Source organism: Melozone crissalis, unplaced genomic scaffold (assembly GCF_028551555.1).
Source record: "Melozone crissalis strain CALT ecotype California unplaced genomic scaffold, PUWL_Pcris_2 ptg000208l_1, whole genome shotgun sequence".
NCBI classification, from domain to species: Eukaryota; Metazoa; Chordata; class Aves; order Passeriformes; family Passerellidae; genus Melozone; species Melozone crissalis.
In genome coordinates, this window is record NW_026535972.1 from 721,926 (window position 1) to 749,762 (window position 27,837).

At 59.0% G+C, this 27,837-nt stretch overlaps 1 protein-coding gene across 1 annotated transcript; it reads left to right on the forward strand.

Annotated features, from left to right (window-relative positions):
• The first annotated feature begins 1,847 nt into the window (after positions 1–1,847).
• Positions 1,848–25,607, forward strand: MAPK8IP2 (mitogen-activated protein kinase 8 interacting protein 2). The gene is made up of 12 exons (XM_054294106.1): positions 1,848–1,981; positions 7,631–7,736; positions 7,974–8,210; positions 10,681–10,783; positions 11,774–13,975; positions 14,523–14,598; positions 15,718–15,890; positions 20,696–20,805; positions 22,234–22,353; positions 22,941–23,011; positions 23,738–23,836; positions 25,520–25,607. Exons 1-12 carry the CDS (start codon positions 1,917–1,919, stop codon positions 25,590–25,592), a joined length of 3,435 nt encoding a protein of 1,144 aa, XP_054150081.1. The 5' UTR covers positions 1,848–1,916; the 3' UTR covers positions 25,593–25,607.
• The last annotated feature ends 2,230 nt before the right edge of the window (positions 25,608–27,837 follow it).

Below are 27,837 nucleotides of genomic sequence, written 5' to 3' on the forward strand. Positions count from 1 at the left end.
ATGGATTGATGGATGGATGGATGGATGGATGGATGATGGATGGATGGATGAGGGATGGACGGATGGATGGATGGACGGATGGATGGATGATGGATGGATGGATGGATGGATGATGGATGGATGGATGAGGGAGGGAGGGATGGATGGATGGATGGATGGATGGACGGATGGATGGATGAATGGATTGATGGATGATGGATGGATGGATGGATGGATGGATGGATTGATGGATGGATGGATGGATGGATGATGGATGGATGGACGGATGGATGGATGAATGGATTGATGGATGATGGATGGATGGATGGATGGATGGATGGATGATGGATGGATGGGAATGGGGATGTTGGGATGGATGGGAATTTTGGGAAGGGGCACAGGCAGGAGTGGGTCCTGGGAGGGGTTGGGGTGCCCTGGGTCTCCCCTGGGCCCTGTGGTGGCACCAGAGTGGCCTCGGCCTCGCTTGGGGACATGGGGGACACCGAGGGTGTGGGGACACTGAGGGAACTGGGGAACATGGGGGACACTGAGGGAATTGGGGGACACGGAGACACTGAGGGAATGGGGGACACAGGGGTGGCACTGAGGGACCCCACATCCCACGGGGGGCAGTGCGGGGGTCCCATCGCCCGCCGCCCGAACTGGGACCGTCCCTGGTGTCCCCAGGCCGCTCCCTGGTGTCCCCTGCGGCCCCCAGCGGCGGCCGCTGTCCTGTCCCGCTGTCAGCACCAGGGACAGCTCCGCTCGCGGGCCCTGCGCGGCGCCCGACCCGCTCAGCGACCCTACAGAGCGACCCTATAGAGCGCCCCACAGGGCCCGATCCCCTATAGAGCCCTGACCCGTTATAGACCCCCCGGTCCCCTATAGACCCCCCGGATTCCCTATAGACCCCCGATCCCCTATAGACCCCTGACCCACTGAGCTGTGCTCCCAGTCCCCACACGGCTCCTGTCCCCTCTTACCGACCCCACAGACCCCCCGAGCCCCTAATGGATCCCTCAGCATCCCTACAGAGCTTCGGGATCCCCTATAGACCCCCCTATCCCCCTATAGCCCCTCTGCCCCCCATGTGGCCCCTGTTCCCCTCTCCCGCGTTCAGCACCACGGACAGCTCCGCCCAGGCCCTGTCACCGCCCCTACAGAGCCCCGCCCACCCCATGGACCCCCTGAACCCCCTATGGACCCCCTGACCACCCTATATACCGCCCTGCCCCACTACAGAACCCCCGACCACCCTATGGAGCCCCTGGCCACCCTATAAACCCTCTGGCCCCACTTTAGACCCTCGACCCCTCCTATAGACTCCCTGACCCCACCATAAAACCCGTGATGTGCTGTAGACCCTACTGACCCCCTGTCCCTATAGATGCCCCTGTCCTCCCCCGATCCTACTGACCCCTTTCTGCCCCTCCCTGCCCCAGCTGATCCCCCCCATCCCAAAGCGCCTTCCCTTCCCTTCCCTTCCCTTCCCTTCCCTTCCCTTCCCTTTTTCCCTCCCCTCAGGAGATTCCCCCCCGCCCACCCAGGACCCCTCCCCATTCCCTCCCAATCCCACCCCCATTCCCAGAACTCCCCCAATCCCATCCCACACCCCCAGACCCCTCCTTCTCTGGACCCCCTGGACCGCCCCTCATCCCATCCCATCCCATCCCACCCCACCCCATCCGATCCCACAACTCCCTCCCTCCCTCCGGCCGCCCCCGCCCCTCCCGGCTCCTCCCTCTCCCCCCGTTATTCCCGCAGCTCCTCCCGCCCCTCTCCCCCCGTTTTCCCGCAGCTCCTCCTCCCTCTCCCCCCGTTCATTCCCGCGGCTCCTCCCGCCCCCCGCCGCTCCCCCGCCGCTCCCGCAGCTCCTCCCGCCGCTCCCCCCCCCGCTCCCGCAGCTCCGCAGTCCGGCGCAGCCCCGGCCGGAGAAAATGGCGGATCGCGCCGAGATGTTCTCGCTCTCCACCTTCCACTCGCTCTCCCCGCCCGGCTGCCGGTGAGCGGGGGACGCGCGGGGGATGCGCGGGGGGGATGCGGGGTCGCGCTGCCCTTCCCCTCCCGCCGTGCCGCCCTTGCACCGGGCCCGCGCCCCGGCCCCCCCCGCCCGCCCGTTCACCTTGGGATGCGGGGCCGGGGGGGCTCCTCCCGCCCCCCGCCCCGGCGCGGCCCTTCCCGGCGTTACCGGCGCCGCCATCCGGCCCCCGGAGCGCCGCGGGCGGCGGGCGCGGGGTCTCCTCCGTCCCTTCCCCTGCCCGGGGCCCGGAGCCCCCCCGGCCTCGGGGGCCGCCGCATCCCGGGGCCGCTGCGGGAGGAGCCGCCGCCGCCTCTTTGTCTCTCCCGAGGCGCCGCAGCGGCCCCGGGATGGGGACGGGGACGGGGATGGGGGGGCCGGTCCCGGGAGCGGGGGGTGCTCGGCGCCCCCCCCAGGCTCGGCGCGGCCGGGGGGATGCCGAGGGGATCCGGGGGGATCCCGCAGCCGGGACGCCGCACCGGGGCCCCGGGATCGGTCACCTTCCCGCAGGGCCGCCGGGGGTCCCGCGGGGAGGGGACGAGGCGGGGCCCGCCCCGCGCCTGACCTTGGCTGGGTGCGGGGCCGGGGGTCGCGGTGCGGGGCCGGGGGTCGCGGTGCGGGCCGGGCTGGCGCACTGCGGGGCCGAGACGCCCGGCAGCGGAATGGGAAGGGCAGGAGGCGGCCCTGAGGGGCACCTGGAGCGCCCCGGGGATGCGGGAGCTGCGGAGAGAGGAGCAGGGGACAGCGGGGCTGCGGGACGTGCCCTTGGCTGGCTGTGGCTGTGCTGGGCAGGGCTCCCCTTCTCTGGGGTGTCCCTGGCCCCAGGATGTCCCCTTCTCTGAGCATCCACGTCTCCAGGATGTCCCCATTCCCAGGATGTCCCCCTTCTCTGAGCATCTCCATCCCCAGGATGTCCCTTTCTCTGAACATCCCCTTGCTCGGACTGTCCCCTCCCTTAGCATCCCCGTCCCCAGGATGTCCCCGTCCCTGAGCATCCCCATCCCCAGGATGTCCCCTTCCCCGAGCATCCCAGGATGTCCCTGTCCCCAGGATGTCCCTGTCGCCGGGCTGTCCCCTTCCCGGGCCGCAGCGCAGCAGGACCCCGGGCTGTCGCTGCCCGCGGTGGCGCAGGGAGGGGACGCCACGGCCTCGCTGGGGCCGCTCGGCCCCGGGCCGGGCCCTGGGGCAGCCGGGCCCAGTCGGGGAGCGGGAGCTGTGCCCGGAGCCATCCCAAACCCGGGGCCGCTCCCTGGGGCTCGCCGAGCACCCCGAGATCAGCCGGGAATGGTGACGGAGAGCCCGAACCCGATCCCGGCTGAGCCTTCCCTGAGGAGCCGAGGGCAGGGAGGGGGTGCCCAGCCCGGCTTGGGGTGCCCGGTGGGGCGGGACCCCCTGGCCGGAGAGGAGAGGCCGGAATGGGCTGGGAATGCTCCCGCGATGTGGGAATGCTCCCTCGATGTGGGAACGGATGCTCGATGTGGGAACGCTCCCTCGATGAGGGAATGCTCGATGTGGGAATTCCAGGCGCGCACGCAGCCGGGCCTTGCGATGGCTCCCACCTCCCGCTCGGGCCGTGGCAGCCCCGGGTGCCAGCCAGGAGCCCCCGGTCCCCAATTTGGGGTGACCACAGGGTCAGAGCCAGCTCCGGGAGCGGGCGGGGGTGCCATCCCCTCCCGGTCACTGTGGGGTCCCCTCCCGGCGCTCGGAGCCCCCCCGGGCGGTGCGCAGGGAGCGGGGCTGGCAGCGATGAGGAAATTCCACCCGCCCGGGGCCTGCGCCGCCGGCAGCGCTCCCCGGGGAGGGAGCCCGGCCCTGGCAGCGCTGGCACCGCCGCTGTGCCTGCCCAGCCCTCCCGGCCCTGGCAGCGCTGGCACCGCCGCTGTGCCTGCCCAGCCCTCCCGGCCCTGGCAGCGCTGGCACCGCCGCTGTGCCTGCCCAGCCCTCCCGGCCCTGGCAGCGCTGGCACCGCCGCTGTGCCTGCCCGGCCCTCCCGGCCCCGTGCCCCCCGCCAGGTGACGCTGGCACCCTTTGGGGTCCCCTCTGGCCCGTCCCAGCTCGGGGTGGTCGCACTGGGATCACTGGGATGCCGTAGGGGTGTGGGGGGTCCTGCAGGTTCCAGCCCTTCCTGATCCCCTCTGCCTGTGCGGGGCTGGGTGAGACCCCCTGGCCCTGTCCCCACCCTCGGCTCCGCTCCTGCCACCTCAGTGCCAGCCGGCCCCGGGAGTGTCCCCGAGGTGGGGACGGACACTGTCCTTGTTCCTGCTGCTCATCCACAGTGCTGTGTCTCTGTATCCGTGGCCGGGGCGCTGCCTTTGGCCCCAGCCCGGTCCCCAGGGGTCCCATCAGTGGAGCTGGATGGGCTCTCACTGCTGGTTCCACCCCATCATAGTGTCCCCATCTCACTGTGACCATCCCATCCCACCACAGTGTCCCCATCCCACTGTGCCATCCCCCCCCACCCCACCAGTGTCCCCATCTCATTGTGTCATTCCCATCCCACCACAATGTCCCCACCCCACTGCAGTGTTGCCATGCCATGCCATGCCATGCCATCCCATCCCATTCCCATGTCCCCCAGCCAGGGGCAGGAGTTTCTCCCCCAGTGAGGAGGGTCCAGGGGTGCAGGAGGGGACCCCGAGGTCCCCACCCCAGGAGGACTCAGCCCCACTGTCCCTGTCCCCCATAGACTCCAGGGACAGCAGGGTCCCAAGGTTCTTCCTGCAGGGGGGCAGCCCCCCGTATTCTGTGGGGTTGGGAGATGGTTTTGCACCCTGTAAGGTTCTACACCCGTAGGGCTCTGCACCCCAACATCCTGGGATCTCTACTCCAAGATCCTGGGATCTGTACTCCAATATCCAGGAGTCTGGTCCTCAATACCCCTGGGTTCTGCACCCCAAAAGGCTCTGCTCCCTGACACCCCAAGGCTCTGCTCCTCAGCATTTTTGGGGCTCTGCACCCCAACATCCTGGGCTCTGCACCCCAAAACCCCAGGGCTCTGTTCCTCAATACCCCAGGCTCTAACCTATAACCCAACAGGATCTGCACCCCAAAACCCCAGGGCTCTGTTCCTCAATACCCCAGGCTCTAACCTATAACCCAACAGGATCTGCACCCCAATATCCCAAAAAGGTTCTGCACACCAAAAATGTTCTTCTTCCGCACAGCCCGGGGCTCTGCACCCCAACACCCCAGAGTCTGGCACCCTGGAACCCCAAAGGGTTCTGAACCCCAAAGGGCTCTGCACCTCTACATCCCATAGCTCGGCACCCCAAAGGTTCCTGAACCCCAAAATTTCTGTTCCCCGACACGCCAGGGCTCTGCACCCCGAAGGACATTCCCTCCCAGCACCCCAGGGCTCTGCACCCCAAAAAGCTGCGCTCCCCAATCCCCGGGACCCCTCACCCCCCGGCCCAGGGCTCCCCTGCCCCGTGTGTCCTTTGGGGCCCCGCTCCCGCTCAGCCCCGGCCCCGGCTCCGTTTCTGCCGCTTTTGCCCCAAATCTGCGCGGATTCGGCGCGGCCGTGCCCTACTTCTGGGAATTATGGGATTAGGGGAATCTTCCTGCCGGGAATCGGGGGCGGCTGCACCGCGGGGGGGACAGGGGACAGCCCTGGGTCCCCTTGGGGGTCTGACCCTGCTGCCACCCTGCGGGCTGGGCCCCCGCACCCGCCCGAGCCCACCGGGCTGTCCCCAACCCCATGGAGGGGGACACAGCGTCCCACTGGTGCTCAGGTGCTGCTGGAGGGACCCTGAGGGGACCTTGAGGGGACCCTGGGTGTCCCCAGCCCCACAGAGGGTGGGCACAACGTCCCAGTGGTGCCCAGGTGCTGCTGGGGGACCCTGAGGGGACCCTGGGTGTCCCCAACCCCAAGGAAGGTGACCAGAGGCTCCCAGTGGCACCCAGGCACTGCCACACACCCTTGGGGCTGGAATGGGGCACCCTGGGTGTCCCCAACCCCACAGAGGGTGACAAGAGGGTCCCAGCGGTGCCCAGGTGCTGCTGAGGGGACCCTGGGTGTCCCCAACCCCACGGAGGGTGACCAGAGGCTCCCAGTGGCACCCAGGCTGTATCTCCCCCCTCACGGAGCCCCCCCAAACCCCCAGTTTCTGTTTTCCGGCCCCAAACCCTGCCGGGATTTCAGGATTTCGGGATTTCGGGATTTCTCTCATTCTGCTGTTCCCGCAGGAGCCGCTGGTTTCCATGGCACCCCCGTTCCCTGGGAATGCGCTCAGGGGTGTCACAGCCTGTGTCCCCTTTGTCACCTCCAGCCATGCCGGTGTGACCCCCCCCCCCCCCCCCCAGCAGCACAGGCCACCCCAGAGCTGGTGACCGTCCCCTCCCCACCTCGGCTCCGGGGATTCTGTGGGACGGGAATTTGGGACATGCGGTGGCCTCGGCACCTCCGCCCAGCCGGTGCCACCGCGTGGTGACAGCCGTGGGTGACGTGTGCCCGTGGCTGTCCTGTGCCGGCACACAGGGGGGACAGGGTGTGGTGCCACGTCCATGTGGCACCCAGGGGTGACAGGGGTGTGGTGGCGTGTCCATGTGGCACCCAGAAGTGACACGGTTGTGGTGACGTGTCCATGTGGCACCAGGGGTGACAGGATTTGGTGCCATGTCCCTGTTGTTGTCCTGTGCTGCCACTAAGGAGTGGCAGGGTTGTGGTGCCATGTCCCTGTGGTTGTCCTGTGCCAGCACCCAGAGGTGACAGGGGACTGATGACATATCCATGTGGCCCCAGGGGTGACAGAGGTGTGGTGACATGTTCCTGTTGTTGTCCTGTACTGGCACTAAGGGGTGACAAGGCTTTGGTGCCATGTCCATCTGGCACCCAGGGGTGGCAGAGTTTGGTGGCGTGTCCTGGTGTTATGGGGACATGTCCCTGTTGTTGTCCTGTGCTGGCACCAAGGGGTGACAGGGTTTGGTGCCACGTACATGTGGCACCTGGCGGTGACAGGGCTGTGGTGTCATGTCCCTGTGTAATGCTGACATGTCCTTGTGGTTGTCCCATGCTGGCACTAAGGGGTGACAGGTGATACCACAACCCTGTCACCTCTGGTGACATGTCCATGTGGCACCAGAGGTGACAGGGTTGTAGTGACACGTCCTTGTGGTTCTCTTGGTGTTGGCACCCAGGGGGGACAGGGTTTGGTGCCATGTCCGTGTGGCACTGGAGGTGACAGTGTCCTGATGCCACGCCCGTGTAACACACAGGGATCACAGGGTTATGGTGCCGTGTCCGTGTGGCACCAGAAGTGACAGGGCTGTGGTGCCATGTCTGTGTGGCACCCAAAGGTGACAGTGTCCTGGAGCCCTGTCCCTGGTACTCCCATGCCAAGAGTGCCAGCCAGACACGGACAGATGTCCCCATGGTGTCCCTCTGCTCTCAGTGCCGTGAGGGCCTGGCCGGGCTGTCACTGAGCTGTGTCCCCTGTGTCCCCATGGTGTCTCACAGTGCCAGGAGAGCCTGTCCAGGCTGTGTCCCCTCTGTCCCCGTGGTGCCACTCTGCTCTCACGGTGCCATGAGGGCCAGGCTGTCACTGGCCGTGTCCCCTGTGTCCCCGTGGTGCCACTTTGCTCTCATGGTGCCGTGAGGGCCTGGCTGTCACTGAACCGTGTCCCCCGTGTCCCCAGGCCCCCCCAGGACATCAGCCTGGAGGAGTTCGATGACGAGGACCTGTCAGAGATCACGGACGACTGCGGCATCGGCCTCAACTACGACTCGGACCACTACGAGAAGGTGCAGGGGCCTGGTGGCCCTTGGGGACACCGCGGGGGCTGCGGGGACACCGGGCTGCCACCACTCACCCACAGCGGTGCCTTTGGTGGCTCTGTGGGTGCTGAGAGAGAGGGGACGAGCCGGGGGTCCCTTGTCCCTTCAGGCCACCCCAGCGGGGACTGGGGACGCTGCCACCCCTCGGTGGCAGGGGGGTGGCCCTGGGCTGTCCCCTGGTCCCTGACACGGTGCCGCCCGCAGGACTGCCTGGTGCTGGAGCGCGGGGAGCAGCCGCACCCCGTGTGCACCTTCCAGGACGACTTCCAGGAGTTCGAGATGATCGACGACAACGACGACGACGAGGAAGAGGAGGAGGAGGAAGGCAACGAGCTGGAGGCGCCGCCGTCCCCCTCGGCCTCGCCCATCCCCTCGCCCGCCCTGGAGGAGACGCAGAAGCATCGCCCCACCACGCTCAACCTGACGGCCCCGGGCACCCAGGTGAGGCCGGGCTGGCCGCAGGTGTCCCCTTGTCCTGGGGTCTGTGTCCCCATCCCCCCCGGGTCACTGTCCCCTTCTCCTGGGGTCACTGTCCCCTTCCTCCCCAGGGTCACTGTCCCCTTCTCCTGGGGTCACTGTCTCCATGGCTCCCTGGGGTCTGTGTCCCCTTCTCCTGGAATCTGTGTCCCCATCCTCCCTGGGGGTCACTGTCCCCTTGCCCCTGGGTCTGTGTCCCCATGCCCCCAGGATCTGTGTCCCCATCCATCCCGGAGTCACTGTCCCCTCCCCCTGGGCTCACTGTCCCCATCCCTCCCTGGAATCTGTGTCCCTTCCCTCACTGAGGTCTGTCCCTTCCCTTCCGTGGTCACTGTCCCCCCGCCTTGGGTCACTGTCCCTGTCCCCCCCTGGGGGTCACTGTCCCTTCCCTTCTGTAGTCACTGTCCCTTGCCCCCCGCGGTCACTGTCCCCTCCCTCCCGGTGCTCTCCGTCCCCGGTGCCCCCCCCACGCCGTGTCCCCCGTTTTGCGGGGCTCCCGGGGTGTCCCCCCGGCCGTGTCGCCGCAGGGATGTCCCCGTGTCGCGGCGCAGGCGCCGCCGCAGTGTGTGGGAAGCGGCTGCACCGCCGGCGTTGCCAGGGAACCGCGGGCCCTCGGGAATTTCGGGGCCCCCCCTTTTCCCGGGAGGGCCCCGCGCGCTGCCGGTCTGGGGGGGGGCCCCGGGGGGTGGCGGTCACTGAGAGGGGACAGAGGGGACAGAGCCCGGGGGTCCTGCCCGGCCCGGCCCGGCCGGGTCCCTGCGTGGCTCCGTCATCCCTTGGAGGGGCGGGTGGGGCCTCTGGATCTGCCCCATCGCGGGGTCCCGGGAGGAGGCGACATCCTGGTGCTCGGGCCCTGTGTCCCTGTGTCCCCACAGAACGCATCCCTGTGTCCCTGTCCCCCCTGCAGCCATCCCTGTGTCCCCACAGAACGCATCCCTGTGTCCCCCCTGCAGCCATCCCTGTGTCCCCATGCCCTGTCCCCTGTCTTTAACCCTTCCACCACCCTTCACTTGTCCTCCCCCAACGTGTCCCTCATCTCTGTCCCCTCTGGCACGTGTCCCCATTTCCTTCATCACCCACTCCGATCTCTCCCATCCCTGTCCCTCCTGCACCCATTCCCATCCCTGTCCCCACTAGGACCCATCCCCATTTCCCCATTCCCACATCCCCATTACCATCTCCCCTTCCCATTCTCATCTCGTCCCATTCCCATCTCCCCTATTCCCATATCTCCCTTTTCTCACATCCCCCATTCCCATCTCTCCCCATTCCCATCTCTCCCATTTCTCACATCCCCCAATCCTGTATCCTCCCATTCCCATTCCCCCATCCCTGTCGCCCCCCCATTCCCATACCCCTGCCCCCTCGATGCCCACCCCAGTCCCTGTCAGGGCCACCCCGGTTGGTTCCCCACGGCCCGGCCGCGCTCCCTAATCCCCGCTCCCGCCGGGATGTGCCGGGATTAGCGCTGCCCGCGCTTCCCGGCGGGACTAATCCCGCTGCAGCTGCCGCCGCGACATTCCCGAACATGCCGGGGCTCCCCACACCCCTGCGGGCCGGGGCCGTGCTCCCGGGGTCCCACACGGCTGTCCCGTGGTCAGCGCCCTGCTGGGTTTGTCCCCGGGGTGGGCACCGTGCCACCCGTGCCGTGCTGTGCCATGCCCATGGGCGCTCTGGCCGGGCAGGGGATGCAGGGATGGATGCGGCGGCCCTAATCCGGATAAACCCGCGCACGTGGAACGGGGGCTGCCAGGCACCCCAGAGCCCTCCCTGCGACACCCCCGGGACCATCCCCACCCCCAGCACCCCCTCCTGTACCCCCATCCTGTCCCCACATCCCCCATTCCCATCCCTGTCCCCCAGTGCCCATCCCTGGGAATGTCCCCCCATCCCTGTCCCCCATCCCTGTCCCCTTCAGAACCCAATCCCATCCCTGTCCCACCAGAGCCCATCCCCGGGGGTGTCCCCCTATCCCTGTCCCCTCCTGCACCCATTCCCATCCCTGTCCCCCCTAGGACCCATCCCCACATCCCCCATTCCCACATCCCTCATTCCCACATCCCTCATTCCCATGCCCCCATCCCAGGGATGTCCCCCCATCCCTGTCCCCTCCTGCACCCATTCCCATCCCTGTCCCCCCTAGGACCCATTCCCACAAATCCCATCCCACATCCCTCATATCCCACATCCCCCATGCCCACATCCCCCATTCCCACATCCCCCATCCCCACATCCCCCATATCCCCATTCTCCATTCCCATATCCCCCACATCCCCCATATCCCCATTCCCACGCCCCCATCCTTGTGTCCCCCCCAATCCCCCATATCCCCATCCCCATTCCCACGCCCCCCTCCCAGTGTCCCCCCGGTGTCCCCGAGCGCTCCCGGGGTCGGGGGTCCCCATTGATCCCCCCGGCCCCTCTGTCCCCGCAGGATTCCCTGAACAACAACGGCGGCTTCGCCCCGCCCGCGCCGCGCCCCAGCTGGCAGGACGCGCTGCTGCACTCCTCCTCCTCCTCCTCTTCCTCACACACCGGTGAGCACCGTGGCGGGGTCACAGTGGCAGGGTGACAATGGCACGGTGACAGTGGGGCTGTGACAATGCAGGTGTGACAATGGGGCTGGGACAGTGGGGCTGTGTCAGTGGCAGGGTGACATGGGGCTGTGCCAACCCAGGTGTGACAGTGGGGCTGTGCCAACGTGGGTGTGACATTTGGGCTGTGACATTTGGGCTATGATAATGGGGCTGTGACAGTGGGGCTGTGCCAACGCAGGTGTGACAGTGGGGTTGTGACATGCAGGTGTGACATTGGTGTTGTGCCAATGGGGCTGTGACAATGCAGGTGTGACAATGCAGGTATGGCATTTGGGCATGTGACAGTGGGGCTGTGCCAACGCGGGTGTTGACAGCGGGGCTGGGACAATGGGGCTGTGCCAACGTAGGTGTGACAATGCAGGTGTGCCAGTGGGGCTGTGCCAATGGGATGTGACAGTGGGGCTGTGTCAGTGGCAAGGTGACAGTGGGGCTGAGCCAATGCGAGTGTGACAATGCAGGTGTGACAGTGGGGCTGTGACAATGCAGGTGTCACAGTGGGGCTGTGACAGTGGAACTGTGCCAACACGTGTGTGACAAGGGGGCTGTGCCAACGCAGGTGTGACAGTGGGGCTGTGCCAATGCGGGTGTGACAATGCAGGTGTGACAGTGGGGCTGTGCCATCGCGGGTGTGACATTTGTGCATGTGACAATGGGGCTGTGCCAATGCGGGTGTGACAATGGCGGAGTGACAGTGGGGCTGTGCCATCGCTGGTGTGACAATGCGGGTGTGACAATGGAGGGGTGACAGTGGGGCTGCGCCATCGCCGGTGTGACAATGCAGGTGTGACATTTGGGCATGTGACAGTGGGGCTGTGCCAACACGGGTGTGACAATGCAGGTGTGACAGTGGGGCTGTGCCATCGCGGGTGTGCTGCCGGCTCCCGCGGCCGCCCCGCGGGGTGACGCCGGCTCCGTGTCCCCTCCCCGCAGGACACTCGTCCCCCCACGCCTGCATCCTGGACGGACCCTGCCTGGAGAGCCCGCCGGGCCCCGGGGGGGCTCCCCCCTCGCTGCCGCCCTCCCCCCTGGACTCGCAAGGCAACAGCCCCGAGTCCCTGGCACATGGTAACCCATCGCCCCCGAGAGCCGCGCCCGATTTTAACATGAACCTCATCTCCGCTGCGCTCCGAGCTCCGCTCTCCCCGCCGCGCCCCCGCCAGCCGCCCCCGCCTCCTCACCCCTGTCTCTCTCCAACAGGGCCCGCGGCTCCCCCCGGCGCCCCCGAGGCCGCCCCCCCGCCCCAGGCCGCCCCCCAGGCCCCCACGCAGCCCCAGGGCGGCGGCAGCCCGGGGTCCCCCCGCCCGCAGCCGCAGCCGCGGCCCCCTCGGCCGGAGCGGGACGGGGCTCCCGCGGAGCCGCTCAGCTCCGACGGGGAGGGCGCCCAGTCCGGCCGGGCCGCCAGCGTGCGCGGCCACCCCTCGGGCTCCTCGGAGACCACGTCGCCCTCCTCGGACCCGGGCATCGAGGCCGACCTCACGAGCCGCACGGCCAAGCCCTTCCTGCCCGGCGGGCGGCGCGGGGACGAGCTCAGCTCGCCCGGCTCTGACTCGGACGTGGACGGGGAGCTCGAGGCGGCTTTCGCCGGCGGGCGCCTGGTCAGCAACATGATCTCGTCCATCTCGGAGACCGAGCTGGACCTCAGCAGCGACAGCAGCAGCGGCCGCTCGTCCCACCTGACCAACTCCATCGAGGAGGCCAGCTCGCCCGGCTCCGAGGGAGAGCTGGAGCCCGAGCTGGAGGCGCCCGGCCTGCTGGGCATCAAGGACTCGCTGCTGCTGGACAAGGGCAAGGAGGACGAGGAGGAGCCGGCCGAGAGGGGCCCGCCGGAGCGTGGCGTACTCAGGAGGGAGAGCCTGGCCGAGCTGAAGATGGACGCCTACTACGATAGCCTGGACCCGGCCGACGGCCCCGCGCCCGAGGGCCAGACCGAGGTGTCCAGCGCCAGCCCCCTGGACCTGAAGATCGACCCCGACCACAGCCTGGAGAGCATCCGCCGCTCCTTCTACCTGCCCGTGGGGCCCAAGCTGATGCCCGAGGCGGACGAAGAGGACAACAGCGAGTACGACTCCGACTCGGAGTCGGAACCCGACCTGAGCGAGGACTCGGACTCGCCGTGGCTGCTCAGCAACCTGGTGAACAAGATGATCTCGGAGGGCTCGTACCCCATCAAGTGCCCGGACGAGTGCTTCCAGAACAGCCACTCACTGTGCGACACCATCTCGCCCGCCTCCGACCTGGAGCCCGAGATCCTGAGCGAGGCGCTGGACGAGGAGCCGGGCCCGCGGGACTCGCCGGCGGCGCTGGCGGACACGGCGGCAGGGACACGGTGCCAGCGCGGCGCCATCGAGCTGGTGGACATGGAGACGCTGCGCAGCTCCCTGGCCGAGGCCGAGCACGCGGCCGCCGAGCCGCCGCCGGAGCCGCCGGCCGAGGAGCCGGGGCCCTTCCTGTTCCTCAGCAACCCCACCAACGACACCATCGCGCCCGTGTGCCCCGGCCGCCCCGTCGCCCTCGGCCGCCTGGACGCCTCCGAGGTCCTGGCCACCCTGGGCTGCCGCCCGGCCTCGCTGCCACGGGCGTCCCCTGGAGCCGAGCCCGCCGTCACCGGCGGGGATCGCCGCCCCGCCAGCCCCCGGCGCTGGGCCCTCGACGGGGACCTGGACTCGGGCGTGCTGGAGGCCGACTCCATGATCGACGACGTCCGGTTAGCGCCCGACGCCGACCCCGCCGCGCTGGACGTGTCCACGGCCAAGACCAACCGCGGCTTCGCCATGGCCTTGGAGGAGGCCGAGCCGGCCCTGGTGGCCTCGCGCCGGGGCAGCCCGGCCGGGGAGGCGCCGGAGCCGCCGGAGCCGCCGGCGCTGGATGAGTCGCTGGCCTACGACTCGGTCAAGTACACGCTGGTGGTGGATGAGCACACGCAGCTGGAGCTGGTCAGCCTGCGGCGCTGCACGTCCGTGCTCAGCGACGACAGCGACATCCTGAGGGCCTGCGACGACGAGGTGGCCTTTGGGGACGGGCTGGTGGCCCCCGACGCGCGCAGCTCCTCCGAGGACTCGTCCCCCGAGGCCGACCTGCAGTTCTCCAAGAAGTTCCTCAACGTCTTCGTCAACAGCACCTCGCGCTCCTCCAGTAAGTGGCGGTGTCGTGTTGTGACATGTCGTGACATGTCACGGTGTCCTGGGCTGGTCTGGGTGACCTTGGCACACTGGCTGCCCTCCGTGTCCTGCCCCAGCCATTCCCATGTACCCTGTTTGTGGCATGTCACGACATGTCACAGCATGTCCTGACATGTCACAGCATGTTCCAATATGTCCTGGGATGTTGTGACATGTTGTGCCATGCTGTCCCAGCTCTTCTCACACCAGCTGCCCTCCCTGTCCTGTCCCTGGCACCAGTCCCGTGTGCCATGCCATGCCACGATATGTCATGATACGTTTGGGATGTCATGGCATATCGCGACATGTCACGGGAGACAGGGCAGGCTCACAGTAACCACAGGGGTCCCTGACCCTGCTCTGCTGGGCAGGGCCCAGGTGGGACCCCCAGGAGGGTTCTGACCCCACGAGTGCCCCCCAGGGACATGGGTGGGGGTGTCCCTGTGGGGGTGGCAGCTGTCCCCCGTGTCCCATGGGGGTGGCAGCTGTCCCCCGTGTCCCTGGCATTGCTGTCCCCACAGGCACAGAGTCCTTCGGGCTGTTCTCCTGCATGGTGAACGGCGAGGAGCGGGAGCAGACCCACCGCGCTGTCTTCAGGTGAGGCCGCCCCCGGTGACACCCAAGGTGACACATGGCCCCTGCTGGGGACACCCAGGTCCCCGCAGTGCCACCCCAGGGCCCCCTGCCCGCTGCTGGGGTGGCTGTCCCTGGGTTCTGGGGGTGTCATGTCCCCCCAGAGCTGCCACAGGGTTTGGGGGTGACCACAACATTGGGGTGGGGTCTGAGCATGGGGAGTGAGGAGGGGATGAGGGGGACAGGGCTGTGGGTTTGGGGGTGCCCAGGAGGGGAAGGGATGTGGGTCTGGGTTTGGGGGTGCCCAGGAGGGGAAGGGATGTGGGTCTGGGTTTGGGGGTGCTCAGGAGGGGAAGGGGTGTAGCAGGGTGGATTTTTGGTGAATGGCCAAGGGCAGTGGCTTTGGGAGTGATGAGAAGGTGAGTGGAGTGGCTTTGGGGCTGATGACCAGGAGGTCAAGGCTGTGACTGGGGCAGAGGTCAGGGCAGTGAATTTGGGGCTGACCAGGAGGTCAGGAATGTGGTTTTTGGGGTGACCAGGAGGTCAGGGGTGTAGTGGGGTGGATTTTTGGGGTGGTGAGGGGCTGAGGAGAGTGGATTTGGGGTGATTGGAAGCTGAGAGGTATGGGACAGTGCCTTTGGGCTGACCAGGAGGGCAGTGCAGTGGTTTTGGGGTGCTGATGACCTGAGGGGTGCCTAGCGGTGGCTTTGGGGCTGACCAGGAGGTCAGGGCAGTGAATTTGGGGCTGCCCACAAGGTCGGGGCAGTGGCTTTGGGCTGACCACAAGGTCAGGGCAGTGGTTTTGGGCTGACCAGGACATCATGGCAGTGACTTTGGGCTGCCCAAAAGATCAGGGCAGTGAATTTGGGGCTGGCCAGGAGGTCAGAGCAGTGACTCTGGGGAGGCGATGGTGACCTGAGGGTACTGAGCTGTGACTTTGGGCTGCCCACGAGGTCATGGCAGTGACTTTGGTGCTGCCCAGGACATCATGGCAGTGGCTTTGGGGCTGCCCACGAGGTCATGGCAGTGACTTTGGCGCTGCCCAGGACATCATGGCAGTGGCTTTGGGGCTGCCCACGAGGTCATGGCAGTGACTTTGGCGCTGCCCACGTCCCCACGCCATCCCCCTGCGCGTCCCCACAGGTTCATCCCGCGGCACGAGGACGAGCTGGAGCTGGACGTGGACGACCCCATCCTGGTGGAGCTGGAGGAGGACGATTACTGGTACCGGGGCTACAACATGCGCACGGGCGAGCGCGGCATCTTCCCCGCCTTCTACGCCCACGAGGTGGTGGGGCAGGCCCGCGACGCCGTCGGTACGAGCCCGGGACCCCCGGAATGGGGAGGGGGCTGGAGAGGGGCCTGGGGGCTTGGGGGGCCCTCTCTGTGAGAAATGAGCTTTGCTCTTTAATGTTTTTAATTTTTCATAAGGGATAAAAGCTTTGGGGGTGTGGCCGTAGCTAGGTCACGCTGCTTTATTATAATAATTTTTCTTTTTTCTATATGTATTTTTCTATATTTATTTTTATATTTATTTCTATACAAATTTCTATATATACTTCTATACATATTTCTACATTTATTTCTAGATATATTTCTACTTTTATTTCTCTATTTATCTCTATATTTATTTCTATATTTTTCTATGTTTTTCTATATTGATTTTCTTTCTATATTGATTTCTCTATATTTATCTTGCTATATTTATATTTCGATTTTTATTTCTATATAATTATTTCTACATATTTATTTCTACAATTATTTCTATATTTATTTCTCTATATATTTCTATATTTATTTCTATATATATTTCTACATTCATTTCTCTATTTATCTCAATATATATTTCTATTATTTCTATATTTTTATATATTAATTTTCTTTCTATATTTATTCCTCTATATTTTTCTATTTTTCTTTTTCTATATTTCTTTCTATATTTATCTCTATATTAATTTCTATTATTTCTGTATTTATTTTTCTATATTGATTTTTCTACATTTATCTCTACCTTTATCTCTACATTTATTTCTCTTATTTCTATATTTATTTTTCTATATTGATTTTTCAATAACTATTTCTACATTTATTTCTACATTTATCTTTATATTTACCTTTACATTTATCTCTACATTTATATCTATATTTATTTCTATTATTTTCATATTTATCTATATTGATTTTCTTTCTATATTGATTTTTTCTATATCGATTTTCTATATTAACTTCATTTATTCTATATTAACTTATGCATTATTTATTTTTATATCATGTGTAAATTATATATTATTTATATTGCATTGATTGCATACCTATTTAGGAGGATTATATATATTTAATAGTTTCTTTGAGTTCTTTTACATCCTCTGGGAAATTTTAGTTTGGTTCCACCCCTGACCCATCATGCAAGAGTGAATATTTGATTTTTGGGAGTGGTGAATGACATTTTTTCCCAATGTTAATGCTATTTTTTCACAATGAGTGTGTCATTTCTTCACAACAGACAGGGAGTTATTGATAGTTGAAGGGTCAGTGGCAGAAATCTTTTTACATCTTTTTCCCCCATATTATCTGTGTGGGTTTTTTCATGTTATTTAACCACACCGAGAATTTTAGTTATTTTACTTATCTGACTTACTCTCACTATTGTCAGTTAGTTCCAAAAATAAAAGCATTAGTTAGTATTTCATAACTACAGTCACTATTGTAAAAGTTACTGTTACAGCACACAGCACACATCTCCTATATTAATATTTTGCAAAAGCAAAATTTAAAATTATTACAGTTTAAACTAAGATATCTATCTATAATATATATTTTATATAATTTATTATTTAAAACAATAATATATGCATTTATCACACCAAAATATACAATCTATACAGGGATTAGGGTATTGACCACAAAAGGCTAACAAATTATATTAAAAAATGACAAATTATATCAAATTGCATCAGATGTAGTTAAAAAGAGATTTAATTATTTATTATATTTAAAAATAGATTACAAATGTTAATGATATTAAAAGAATTTGCAAAATTTTATATATAATAAATAATATATTAGAAAATTTATAAAATATATAATATATAAATGTAATCTATGTAAAATATATAAACAATATATAAACAAAAAAAATATAAATAATATAAAATGTATTAATATAGAAATATTATATATTATGCTATTATATATAATATAATATAATATAATATAATATAATATAATATAATATAGTAATATATAATATAACAATGATAGTAATAGATAAGATATTAAAACTAATAAATAATATATGCATTAATATAGAATTAATAATCTATAATGTTAATATCAAATAAATAATAGATATGATTTTAGAAGATATTACAAACTGTATTAAATTAAAACATTGCCCAAAAGTTAATATATTATAAACAATATATTTAAATACATATGAAGAGATACAAACATATAATAATAAATAGTGACATATGAAGTTAATATATGTAAATATAAATAATATATAAAGAATAAATAATGTGTAAATGCTATGTAGAATATATAAATATATAAAAATATATAAATAATATATTATATAAAAATAAATAATGTATAAGTTAATATAGAATAAATAATGTATATAATTTAAAAAGAGCTTACAAACTCTACTAAATTTAAATAATTTTCAAAAGTTAATATAGGATAAATAATATATTAAAAATAGAAAAGATATATAAACATTTAATAATAAATAATATGTAAATTTAATATATATAAAATATATATATGTAAAGAAGAAATAATATGTCACTACTATAAAAAACATATATAGATATAGAAATAATTTATAAATTATATATAATATAAAAATAAATAATGTATAAATTAGTATAGAATAAATAATCTATATTATTTAAACTGAGATTTCAAACTATCCTAAAATAAAATGTTTTGCAGAAGTTAATACAGAATCAATGGCCCTCTTGGCCAGCAGGGCCCGCTGCTGGCTCGAGTCTGGCTTGTGACTGGGCAGTGCCAGGCACAAAGGGGCCTGGTGGGCAGCAGGACAGGAGCCCCAGTGTGCCCTGGTGGCCAAGGACCCGGTGCCACCTGGCTGTGCCACAATGGAGGGCACAGCAGCAGGGAGGTCTCTGTGCCCTGGTGGCCAAGGACCCGGTGCCACCTGGCTGTGCCACAATGGAGGGCACAGCAGCAGGGAGGTCACTGTGCCCTGGTGGCCAAGGACCCGGTGCCACCTGACTGTGCCACAATGGAGGGCACAGCAGCAGGGAGGGCACTGCCCCGCCCTGGCACGGGGAGGGCTCAGCTCCAGGGCTGTGCCAGCTCTGCCCCCTCAGCCTGGGCAGGACCTTGGCACACTGAGCAGGGCCAGAGGGGCAGCGGGGCTGGAGAGGGGCTGGGACACAAACGCTGAGGGAGCCCTGAGGGAGCTGGGGGTGCTCAGCCTGCAGGAAAGGAGGCTCAGGGTGCCCCCAGCACTCTCACAGCTCCTGGAAGGTGCCTGTGCCCAGCTGCCCTTGGGCTCTGTCTCCAGCAGCGCTGGCACAGCCAGAGCACACGGCCTGAGCTGTGCCAAGGGAAATGCAGCTTGGAGAGCAGCAAAAAGCTTTTCCAGCAAGGGGGAGAAAGTTCTGCAATGGCTGCCCGGGGAGGGGGTGCAGTCACCATCCCTGGGTGTGTTTAACCAGCCTGGAGGTGGCACTGGGTGCCAGGGGCTGGGCTGGGCTCCAGGGCCTTGCAGGGCTCTCCCAACCCAGGGATTGTGTGATTGTGAGAATTCTGTGTGATCCTGTGATTCTGTGTGACATCGTGTGATTCTGTGATTGACTGTGTGATTCTGTATGATTCCCTGATTGTGTGATTCTGTGATACTGTGTGATTGTGTGTGGTTCTGTGTGATTCTGCGAGATCCTCTGTGATCCTGTGTGATTGATTGTGTGATTCTGTGATCCTCTGTGATCCTGTGATTCTGTGTGATTGTGCGATTGTGTGTGATCCTGCGATTCTCTGTGTGATTGTGTGATTCCATGATCCTGCAATCCTGAGATTCCATGAGTGTGATTCCCTGATTCTGTATGATTCCCTGATCCTGTGATTGTGTGATTCCATGACTCCGTGATTGTGTGATTCTGTGAGATTCTGTGTGATTCTATGATTGTGTGATTCCCTGATTCTGTGTGATTCTGCGATTGTGCGATCGTCTGTGATCCTGTGATTCTGTGTGATTGTGATTGTGCGTGATCCTGCGATTCTCTGTGTGATTCCATGATTCCATGATCCTGTGATCCTGAGATTCCATGATTCCATGATTGTGTGATTCCCTGATTCTGTATGATTTCCTGATTTCTGTGTGATTCTGTGATTGTGTGATTCCATGACTCCATGATTGTGTGATCCCCTGATTGTGTGTGATTCCCCAATTCTGTGTGATTGTGTGATTCCAGGATTCTGTGTGATTCTGTAATTCCCTGATTCTGTGATTGTGTGATTTCATGATTCCCTGATTCTGTGTGATTCTGTGATTCCGTGATTGTGTGATTCCCCAATCCTGTGTGATTCCATGATTGCGTGATTCCCTAATTCTGTGATTCCAGGATTGTATGATTCCGTGATTGTGTGATTCCCCGATCCTGTGTGATTCCATGATTGTGTGATTCTCTGATTCTGTGATTCCAGGATTGTATGATTCCGTGATTGTGGGATTCCCGGATTATGTGTGATTCCGTGATTCCCCGATCCTGTGTGATTCCGTGATCCCCCAATCCCAAAATTCCGCCATTCTGTAATTCCCTGCTTCTCTGTGATTCCCTGATTCTGCGTGATTCCGTGATCCCACAATCCTGACACCCCGCCATTCTGCCATTCCATGATTCTGTGTGATTCCATGTGATCCTGTGTCACTCCATGATCCCGCCATCCCACCATTCTGCCATTCCATGATTCTGTGTGATTCCATGTGATCCTGTGTCACTCCATGATCCCGCCATCCCACCATTCTGCCATTCCATGATTCTGTGTGATTCCATGTGATTCTGTGTCACTCCATGATCCCGCCATCCCACCATTCTGCCATTCCCCGATCCCTGATTGCTGATGCCGCTGTCCCGCGGTGCCGCAGGGCTGAAGCGGAACCCGTGCTGGGTGGAGCGGTTCAACGTGCAGTTCCTGGGCTCCGTGGAGGTCCCGTACCACCAGGGCAACGGCATCCTCTGCGCCGCCATGCAGAAGGTGAGCGGGCAAAAACAGCCGGGACGCGCTGCTTCGGGCAGGAAATCCGGATTTTTATGGCACTGGCCAGATTTGATGGCATTATCCGAAGGTATTTGTATTAGTATACATGAAATATTGTATATTTCATAATTAATATTGTAAAACTAATTATATTATCATATAATATTATATTATTTATATTATAAATATATATAAAATAAATAGTATATAATATTTATTAAATTATATTAAAGCTATATAATTGCATTATTATATTATTATAGAATAATTATGCCTATATTATTATGTAATCATACATTAAAATATTTATAATAATACATATTATTTCTATATTAATATATTATTATATATTATTTATATATTTATATATATAAATACTTATATTGAATAAGAATATTTATAATATTTATACTATAATTTTAGTAACATAATTTTGCATATTATTATATAGAATTATATTACTAAAATTATAGTAAAATATAAATATATATTATAATATTAGTTATATATTAATCATACAAACTATTACATACTATAATTTTATTAACTGCGGTGTTATATTTTAATTATTAGATGTAATATATTAATACATAATATAGATACTGGATTTAAAATATAAATAAATAGTAGAAGTAGCAATAAACAGCACAATACAATTAACATAATATAAATAATAATATAAATACTATTATTATTAATAATAGAAATGATATATAAACAAACATAATTAATATAATATAATATAATATAATATAATATAATATAATATAGTCTAATGTAATGTAATATAATATTAGATATTATTATTGTCAGATCTAATTGTAAATAAGAACACACTCACACTCAGTTCATCAGTATTTCACATATCTGTCAAACTTCTTTATTTTTAGTCCATTTCCACACCTTTTCTGCTCATTCTCAAGGAACAGATCTCTTCTTATTACAGGTGCAGCCTGTTTTTTACCCAGGAATAAATAATTTGTTATTAACCAACTTTTCACTCTCAAGATTACATAAATAGTCTTGAGAATGAAAAGTCAGTTGATAAGATGAAAAGTCAGGTGATATTATTATTATTATTATTATTATTATTAATAATAATAATAATAATAATAGTCAGTTTATTAGATGAAAAGTCAGTTAATAATAGAAAATAATTATAATAATAAGAAAAATAATAAAATAAATAATAACAAAAATAATTATAATAATAAGAAAAATCAATAATAAATTAATAGTTAATTAATAATAGTAAATTTGGCATGGGAACTTGGGAGCTCTTGCTGAGCCGTGTTTAGCAGAAGGAGCAGGCCCCAGCCTTGACCCCATGTGGCTCCCTTTTACAATCTCTTATCAATATTTTATAATTTTACCTTTCTCAATTTTCCCTTTTTTTGCCGTTTCCCGCCTCTCCCGCTGTCCCAGATCGCCACCACCCGGAAGCTGACGGTGCACCTGCGGCCCCCGGCCAGCTGTGACCTGGAGGTGACACTGCAGGGCATCAAACTCATCCTGACCGTCACCGAGTACAGCCCCGAGCACGAGGTCAGGGACAGGGACACCGGGGGGACACCGGGGGGACACTGGGGGGACACTGGCGGGACAGGGGTCTGGGTTTGGGGGGGGGGACAGGAGGGGACAGGGGTCTGGGTTTGGTGGGGGACAGGAGGGGACAGGGGTCTGGGTTTGGGGGGGACATGGAGGGGACAGGGGTCTGGGTTTGGGGGGGGACAGGAGGGGACAGGGGTCTGGGTTTGGGGGGGACATGGAGGGGACAGGGGTCTGGGTCTGGGTTTGGGGGGGGACAGGAGGGGACAGGGGTCTGGGTTTGGGGGGGACATGGAGGGGACAGGGGTCTGGGTCTGGGTTTGGGGGGGGACAGGAGCGGACAGGGGTCTGGGTTTGGGGGGACCAGGGCGGGAGGAATGGGGGGTGGGTTCTGGGGGGCTCAGGGGTCTGGGTTTGGGGGTGACCAAGGCGGGAGGAATGGGGGGTGGGTTTTGGGGGTGCCCAGCAGGTGCAGGGTGCAGGGCTGTGGGTTTGGGGGCCGATGCTGAGGGCGGGCACAGATTTTGGGGGGCTCTGGTCCCCCAGACCTGACCCAGCCCCTCCTGTGCCCCTGTCCCCCGCAGTTCGAGCGCTGCAGTCACTTCTTCCAGATGAAGAACATCTCCTTCTGTGGGTGCCACCCCCGGAACAGCTGGTGAGCCCCCCCTGCCCCCAGGGGCACCCCGAGGGACCCCCACCCTACTCAGGTGCACCCTAGGAGACCCTCACCCTGCCAGGAGCACTCCAATTGATCCTCACCCCACCTAATGACATCCCAAGGAACCCCTACCCCATCCAGGGTCACCCCAAGGAATACCCACCCCATCCAGGGTCCCAAGGGACCCTCACCCCATCAAGGGACACCTGCACCCTTCCAGGGATGCCCCAAGGGACCCCCACTGTGCTAGGGATGCCCTAGGGGACCCCTTACTCTACCCAGGGACACCCCAAAGGACACTCATCCCATCCAGGGGCACCCCAAGACACCCCCACACTGCCAGGGGCACTCCAATGGACCCTCACCCAATTCAGGGACACCCCAAGGGACACCCCAAGGGACCCTTGCCCGATCCAGGGGCACCCCAAGGGACCCTCACCCTACCCAGGGGCACGCCAAAGGGACCCTCACCCTACTCAGGGCCCCCAAGGGACCCTCATTGCATTTAGGGACACCCCAAGTGACCCCCACCCCACTCAGGGACACCCGTGGTGCCACCCCAGAGCCCCCTGCCTGCTCTGGTGTCCCCGGGGTGGCCGTCCCGGAGCTCTGGGGGTGCCCCCCGGCAGAGCCCACCGGGGCAGGTTTGGGGGTGCCCCCCGGCAGAGCCCACCGGGGCAGGTTTGGGGTGCCCCCCTGAGCCCGTGCCCCCCACCCCCGCAGCTATTTCGGGTTCATCACCAAGCACCCGGTGCTGAGCCGCTTCGCCTGCCACGTGTTCGTGTCGCAGGAGTCCATGAGACACGTGGCCGAGTGTGTCGGGTACGGCACCGGGACACCGGGGGGACACGGGGGGCACGGGGGGTGCAGGGGACACGGGGGGCATGGGGGACACGGGGACACCATGGCTACAGGGGGCACAGGGGGCACAGGGGGTAGAGGGGGCAGGGCATGGAGCTGGGGGCACAGAGTGTAGGGGGTGTATGGGGACGTGGGGGTACAGGGGACACAGGGGACATGGGGTGCCTGGGATGGGGCTGAGGGCATGGGGACTACGGGGGGTACGGGTACACGGGGGGCACTGGGGTCATGAGGGACATGAGTGGCACAGGGGACACGGGGACACAGCAGCACCGGGGCACAGGGGAGTACAAGCGACATGGGGGGTACAGGAGGCATGGGGACACAGGGGTACAGAGAGTGCAGATGACATGGGGGACATTGGGACAGGGGGGCGAGGAGGGTACAGGGGCATGGGGGCAGGGCATGGGGCTGGGGGCATGGGGCATACAGGGGGTACGGGGGGTACAGGGCACATGGGGACACTGGGGCTACAGGGGACATGAGGGACATGGGGGACACGAGGGCAGGGCATGGGGTTGGGGGCATGGGGCGTATGGGGGTTATAGGGATACGGGGGGTACAGGGGGCATGGGGGGCAGGACATGGGGAACATGGGGATATGGGGGGTACAGGGGACATGGGGGGCAGGACATGGGGAACACGGGGACACCGTGGGATACAGGGGACATGGGGGGCAGGACATGGGGCTGGGGGCATGGGCTGTACGGGGGGTATGGGGGGTACGGGGACACTGGGGGGCACTGGGGACATGAGGGACATGGGGGGCATGGGGGGCAGGGCATGGGGTGTTGGGGCTGGAGGTTTTGTGGGCTCTGGGTGCCAGGGGATTGGGGGTGCAGAGGGTCTGGGGATGCTGGAGGGTCAGGGTGCCAGGGATTGGGGGATCTGGGGGTCTGGGTGACAGGGGACAAGGGGTGACAGGGGGCAGGGGACACGGGGGCTGGGAGTGCTGGGGGTCTGGGTGCCAGGGGATTGGGGTCTGCGTGCCAGGGACTGGGTCTGTGTGGCAGGGGATTGGGGTGCCAGGGGATTGGGGGTGCAGAAGGTCTGGGGGTGGTGGAGGGTCAGAGTGCCAGGGCTTTGGGGATCTGGGTGACAGGGGACAGGGGGGCTGGCTCTGATGGGGTTGGAAGTGCTGGGGGTCTGGGTGCCAGGGGATTAGGGGTGCCAGGGGATTGGAGTGCCAGGGATTGGGGTGCCAGGAGGTTGGGGTCTGGGTGCAGCATTATGGGGTGCAGGGGGCTCTGGCTGTGCTGGGGCTGGGGTCACGGGGTGCAGAGTTTTGGGGTGCTGAGGGCTGGGTGTGGGGGCTCTGTGTGCCAGGGACTGGGGTAGCTATGGGGCTGTGGGTACAGGGCTCTGGCAGTGCCAGGTCTGGGGGGGCTATGGGGTTGTGGGGTCTGGCTGTGCCAGGTTTGAGGATGCTGTGGGTACCAGGATCTGCCAGGTTTGGGGGGTCTGGGGATGCTGTGGGTACCAGGGTCCAGCTGTGCCAGGTTTGGGGGGCTATGGGTGCTGGGATCCAGCTGTGCCAGCTCTGGGGGTACCAGCCCCTGTTTGTGGGGTCTCAGTGGGTCTGGGGGTGTCTCTCTGTGCCCCCCTCCCCTCGCTGACCCCCCTCCCCATCGCTGGCCTCCCCAGCCGAGCGTTTCAGGAATATTACCAGGAGCACCTGGAGTACGCCTGCCCCACAGAGGACATCTACCTGGAGTAGGGTCCCTGCCACCCCCGGGACCTGGGGCCACCCCTGGCACTCGGGGCCATCCCCGGGACTCGGTGTCACCCCCAGGGACTCTGGGTCACCCTTAGGGACTCGGTGTCACCCTAGGGATTCTGCATCACCCCCAGGAACTCGGTGTCACCCCCAGGGACTCAGTGGGACCCCAGGGACTCTCTGTGTGACCCTTAGGAACTCTGTGTGACTCCTAGGGACTCTGTGTCACCCCCAGGAACTCGGTGTCACCCCCAGGGACTCAGTGGGACCCCAGGGACTCTCTGTGTGACCCTTAGGAACTCTGTGTGACTCCTAGGGACTCTGTGTCACCCCCAGGGACTCTGTGTGACCCTTAGGAACTCGGTGTCACCCGTAGGGACTCTGTGTCACCTCCAGGGACCCTGTGTGACTCCCAGGGACCCTGTGCGACCCTTAGGGACTCGGTGTCACCCTTAGGGACTTGGTGTGACCCCAGGGACTCTGTGTGACCCCAGGGTTTCTCTGTGTGACCCCCAGAGTCTCTGACCCCCCCGCCCCCCCCCGCACGCCCCCCCCCACCTCTCGGGGGTCCGGGGGTCCCCTCGGGGGGTGACACAGCCCGGGGGGGGGTGGCACGGCCCGAGCAGCCCCCCCTGCATGAGCACGGCCAGCCCGGGGGGCAGCGGGCCCGCGGCTTTGGGGGCACGGGGGGGTCCGGGGGGTCTGGGGGGATCCGGGGGCAGCTCGGGGGAGGGGAGGGAATCTCTGTGCACCCCCAAATCCGCGCTGCCCCCCCCCACAGGAATGGGGATCCCCCAGAGCCGCCCCCCGCCCCGGGTGTGCTGCCCCTCGTGTCGGTGTCCCCGGCTGTCCCCCCCCGCCCACCACCGAGCTCGGGACCCCCCCGGGGCCGCCCCCTCCTCACTGCTGTGCCTGGTGGTCCCTCGCTTCGGCCCTGTCGCCCAGCGCTATCGTGACTATATCGCCACCCGCTCGATGTCCCGGTATTTATCTGTACTCAGCAGCCAGAGGAGCCCCCGAGCCACTGTGCCACCCCGGCTGTCCCCACGCCGTTGTCACCCACTTGGTCTTTCAATAAAATATATGCTTGGTGTGAGCTGGGGACAGTCCTTGCGACAGGAGGGGACAGGGGTGGGACACTGGTGGGGTCAGTGTTGGGGACACTGCTCAGGACAGTGTTGGGGACATTGCTGTGACAGTTGTTGGGGTCAGCGTTGGGGACGGTGTTGGGGGTGGGGACACTGCTGGGACACTGCTGGGGCACTCCTGGGGACATCCAGGCCAGGCCAGATACCGACGTGAGCTGGGGACATTTGAGTGAGTTGGGGACACCCAGACAAGTGGGGACCCCCAGCCCCTTCCCTGTCCCTTTGTCCCTTGGCCGTGCCCCACGAGTGTCCCCCCCTGCCCTGGCCCTGGGGACACCAGAGGGTGGCCAGGACCTGCTGGGGGTGTGACACTGGGGACAGTGGCTTTGTGCCATTGGTGTGGCACCTGTGGGAGCTAGAGCACCCCAAATTTCACCCAGGAACACCCCAAAATTCACCCAGGAACACCCCAAATCTCACCCAGGGACACCTCAAAAACTCATCCAGAAACTCCCCAAATCTCACTCAGGGACACCTCAAAATCCATCCCGCCCAGCCTACCCAAAATTCATTCACCCCAGAATTTGAGGGCCACCTCAAATTTCAGCTGGGAATATCCCAAAATTAAACTGGGGCACCTCAAAATTCAGCTGGGACTTCCTAAAATTCAACCAAGAACACCCCAAAACTCAGCCAGGTACACCCCAAAACTCACTCAGGGACACCCCAAAATTCACCCGGGGCACCTCAAATTTCAGCAGGGAGTACCCCAAAATTTATCCAGCAAAACCCCAAAATTCAGCCGGAAAACCCCCAAAATTCAACCGGGGACACCCCAAAACTCTTCCAGGAACATCCCAAAATTCAGCTGGGGACACCCCAAAATTCAGCCAGGAAAACCCCGAAGTTCAACTGGGGACACCCCAAAATTCAATGGGGACACCCCAAAATCCACTCACGGGGCTCTGTCCCTCGGGGGCTCCCATTGTCCCCCCCTGTGTAGGGCTGGGACCACCGCGGGATCTGAGTGACCACAGGACCAGGCGGAGCTTTCTTATAAATTTATTACATAATAATAATAATAATTAATAATAATAATATAATATAAGAAACATAGATCTCTGTGGGGGATGTGTATCACAACGTCAAGGGCGGGA

Excerpts from the sequence above, each read along its gene's own strand:
- MAPK8IP2 (XM_054294106.1), top strand. The coding sequence starts at position 1,917 with ATGGCGGATCGCGCCGAGATGTTCTCGCTCTCCACCTTCCACTCGCTC. Across the intron at positions 13,976-14,522 it reads CAGCACCTCGCGCTCCTCCA|GCACAGAGTCCTTCGGGCTG; the intron begins GTAAGTGGCGGT and ends CTGTCCCCACAG. Across the intron at positions 14,599-15,717 it reads ACCCACCGCGCTGTCTTCAG|GTTCATCCCGCGGCACGAGG; the intron begins GTGAGGCCGCCC and ends GCGTCCCCACAG.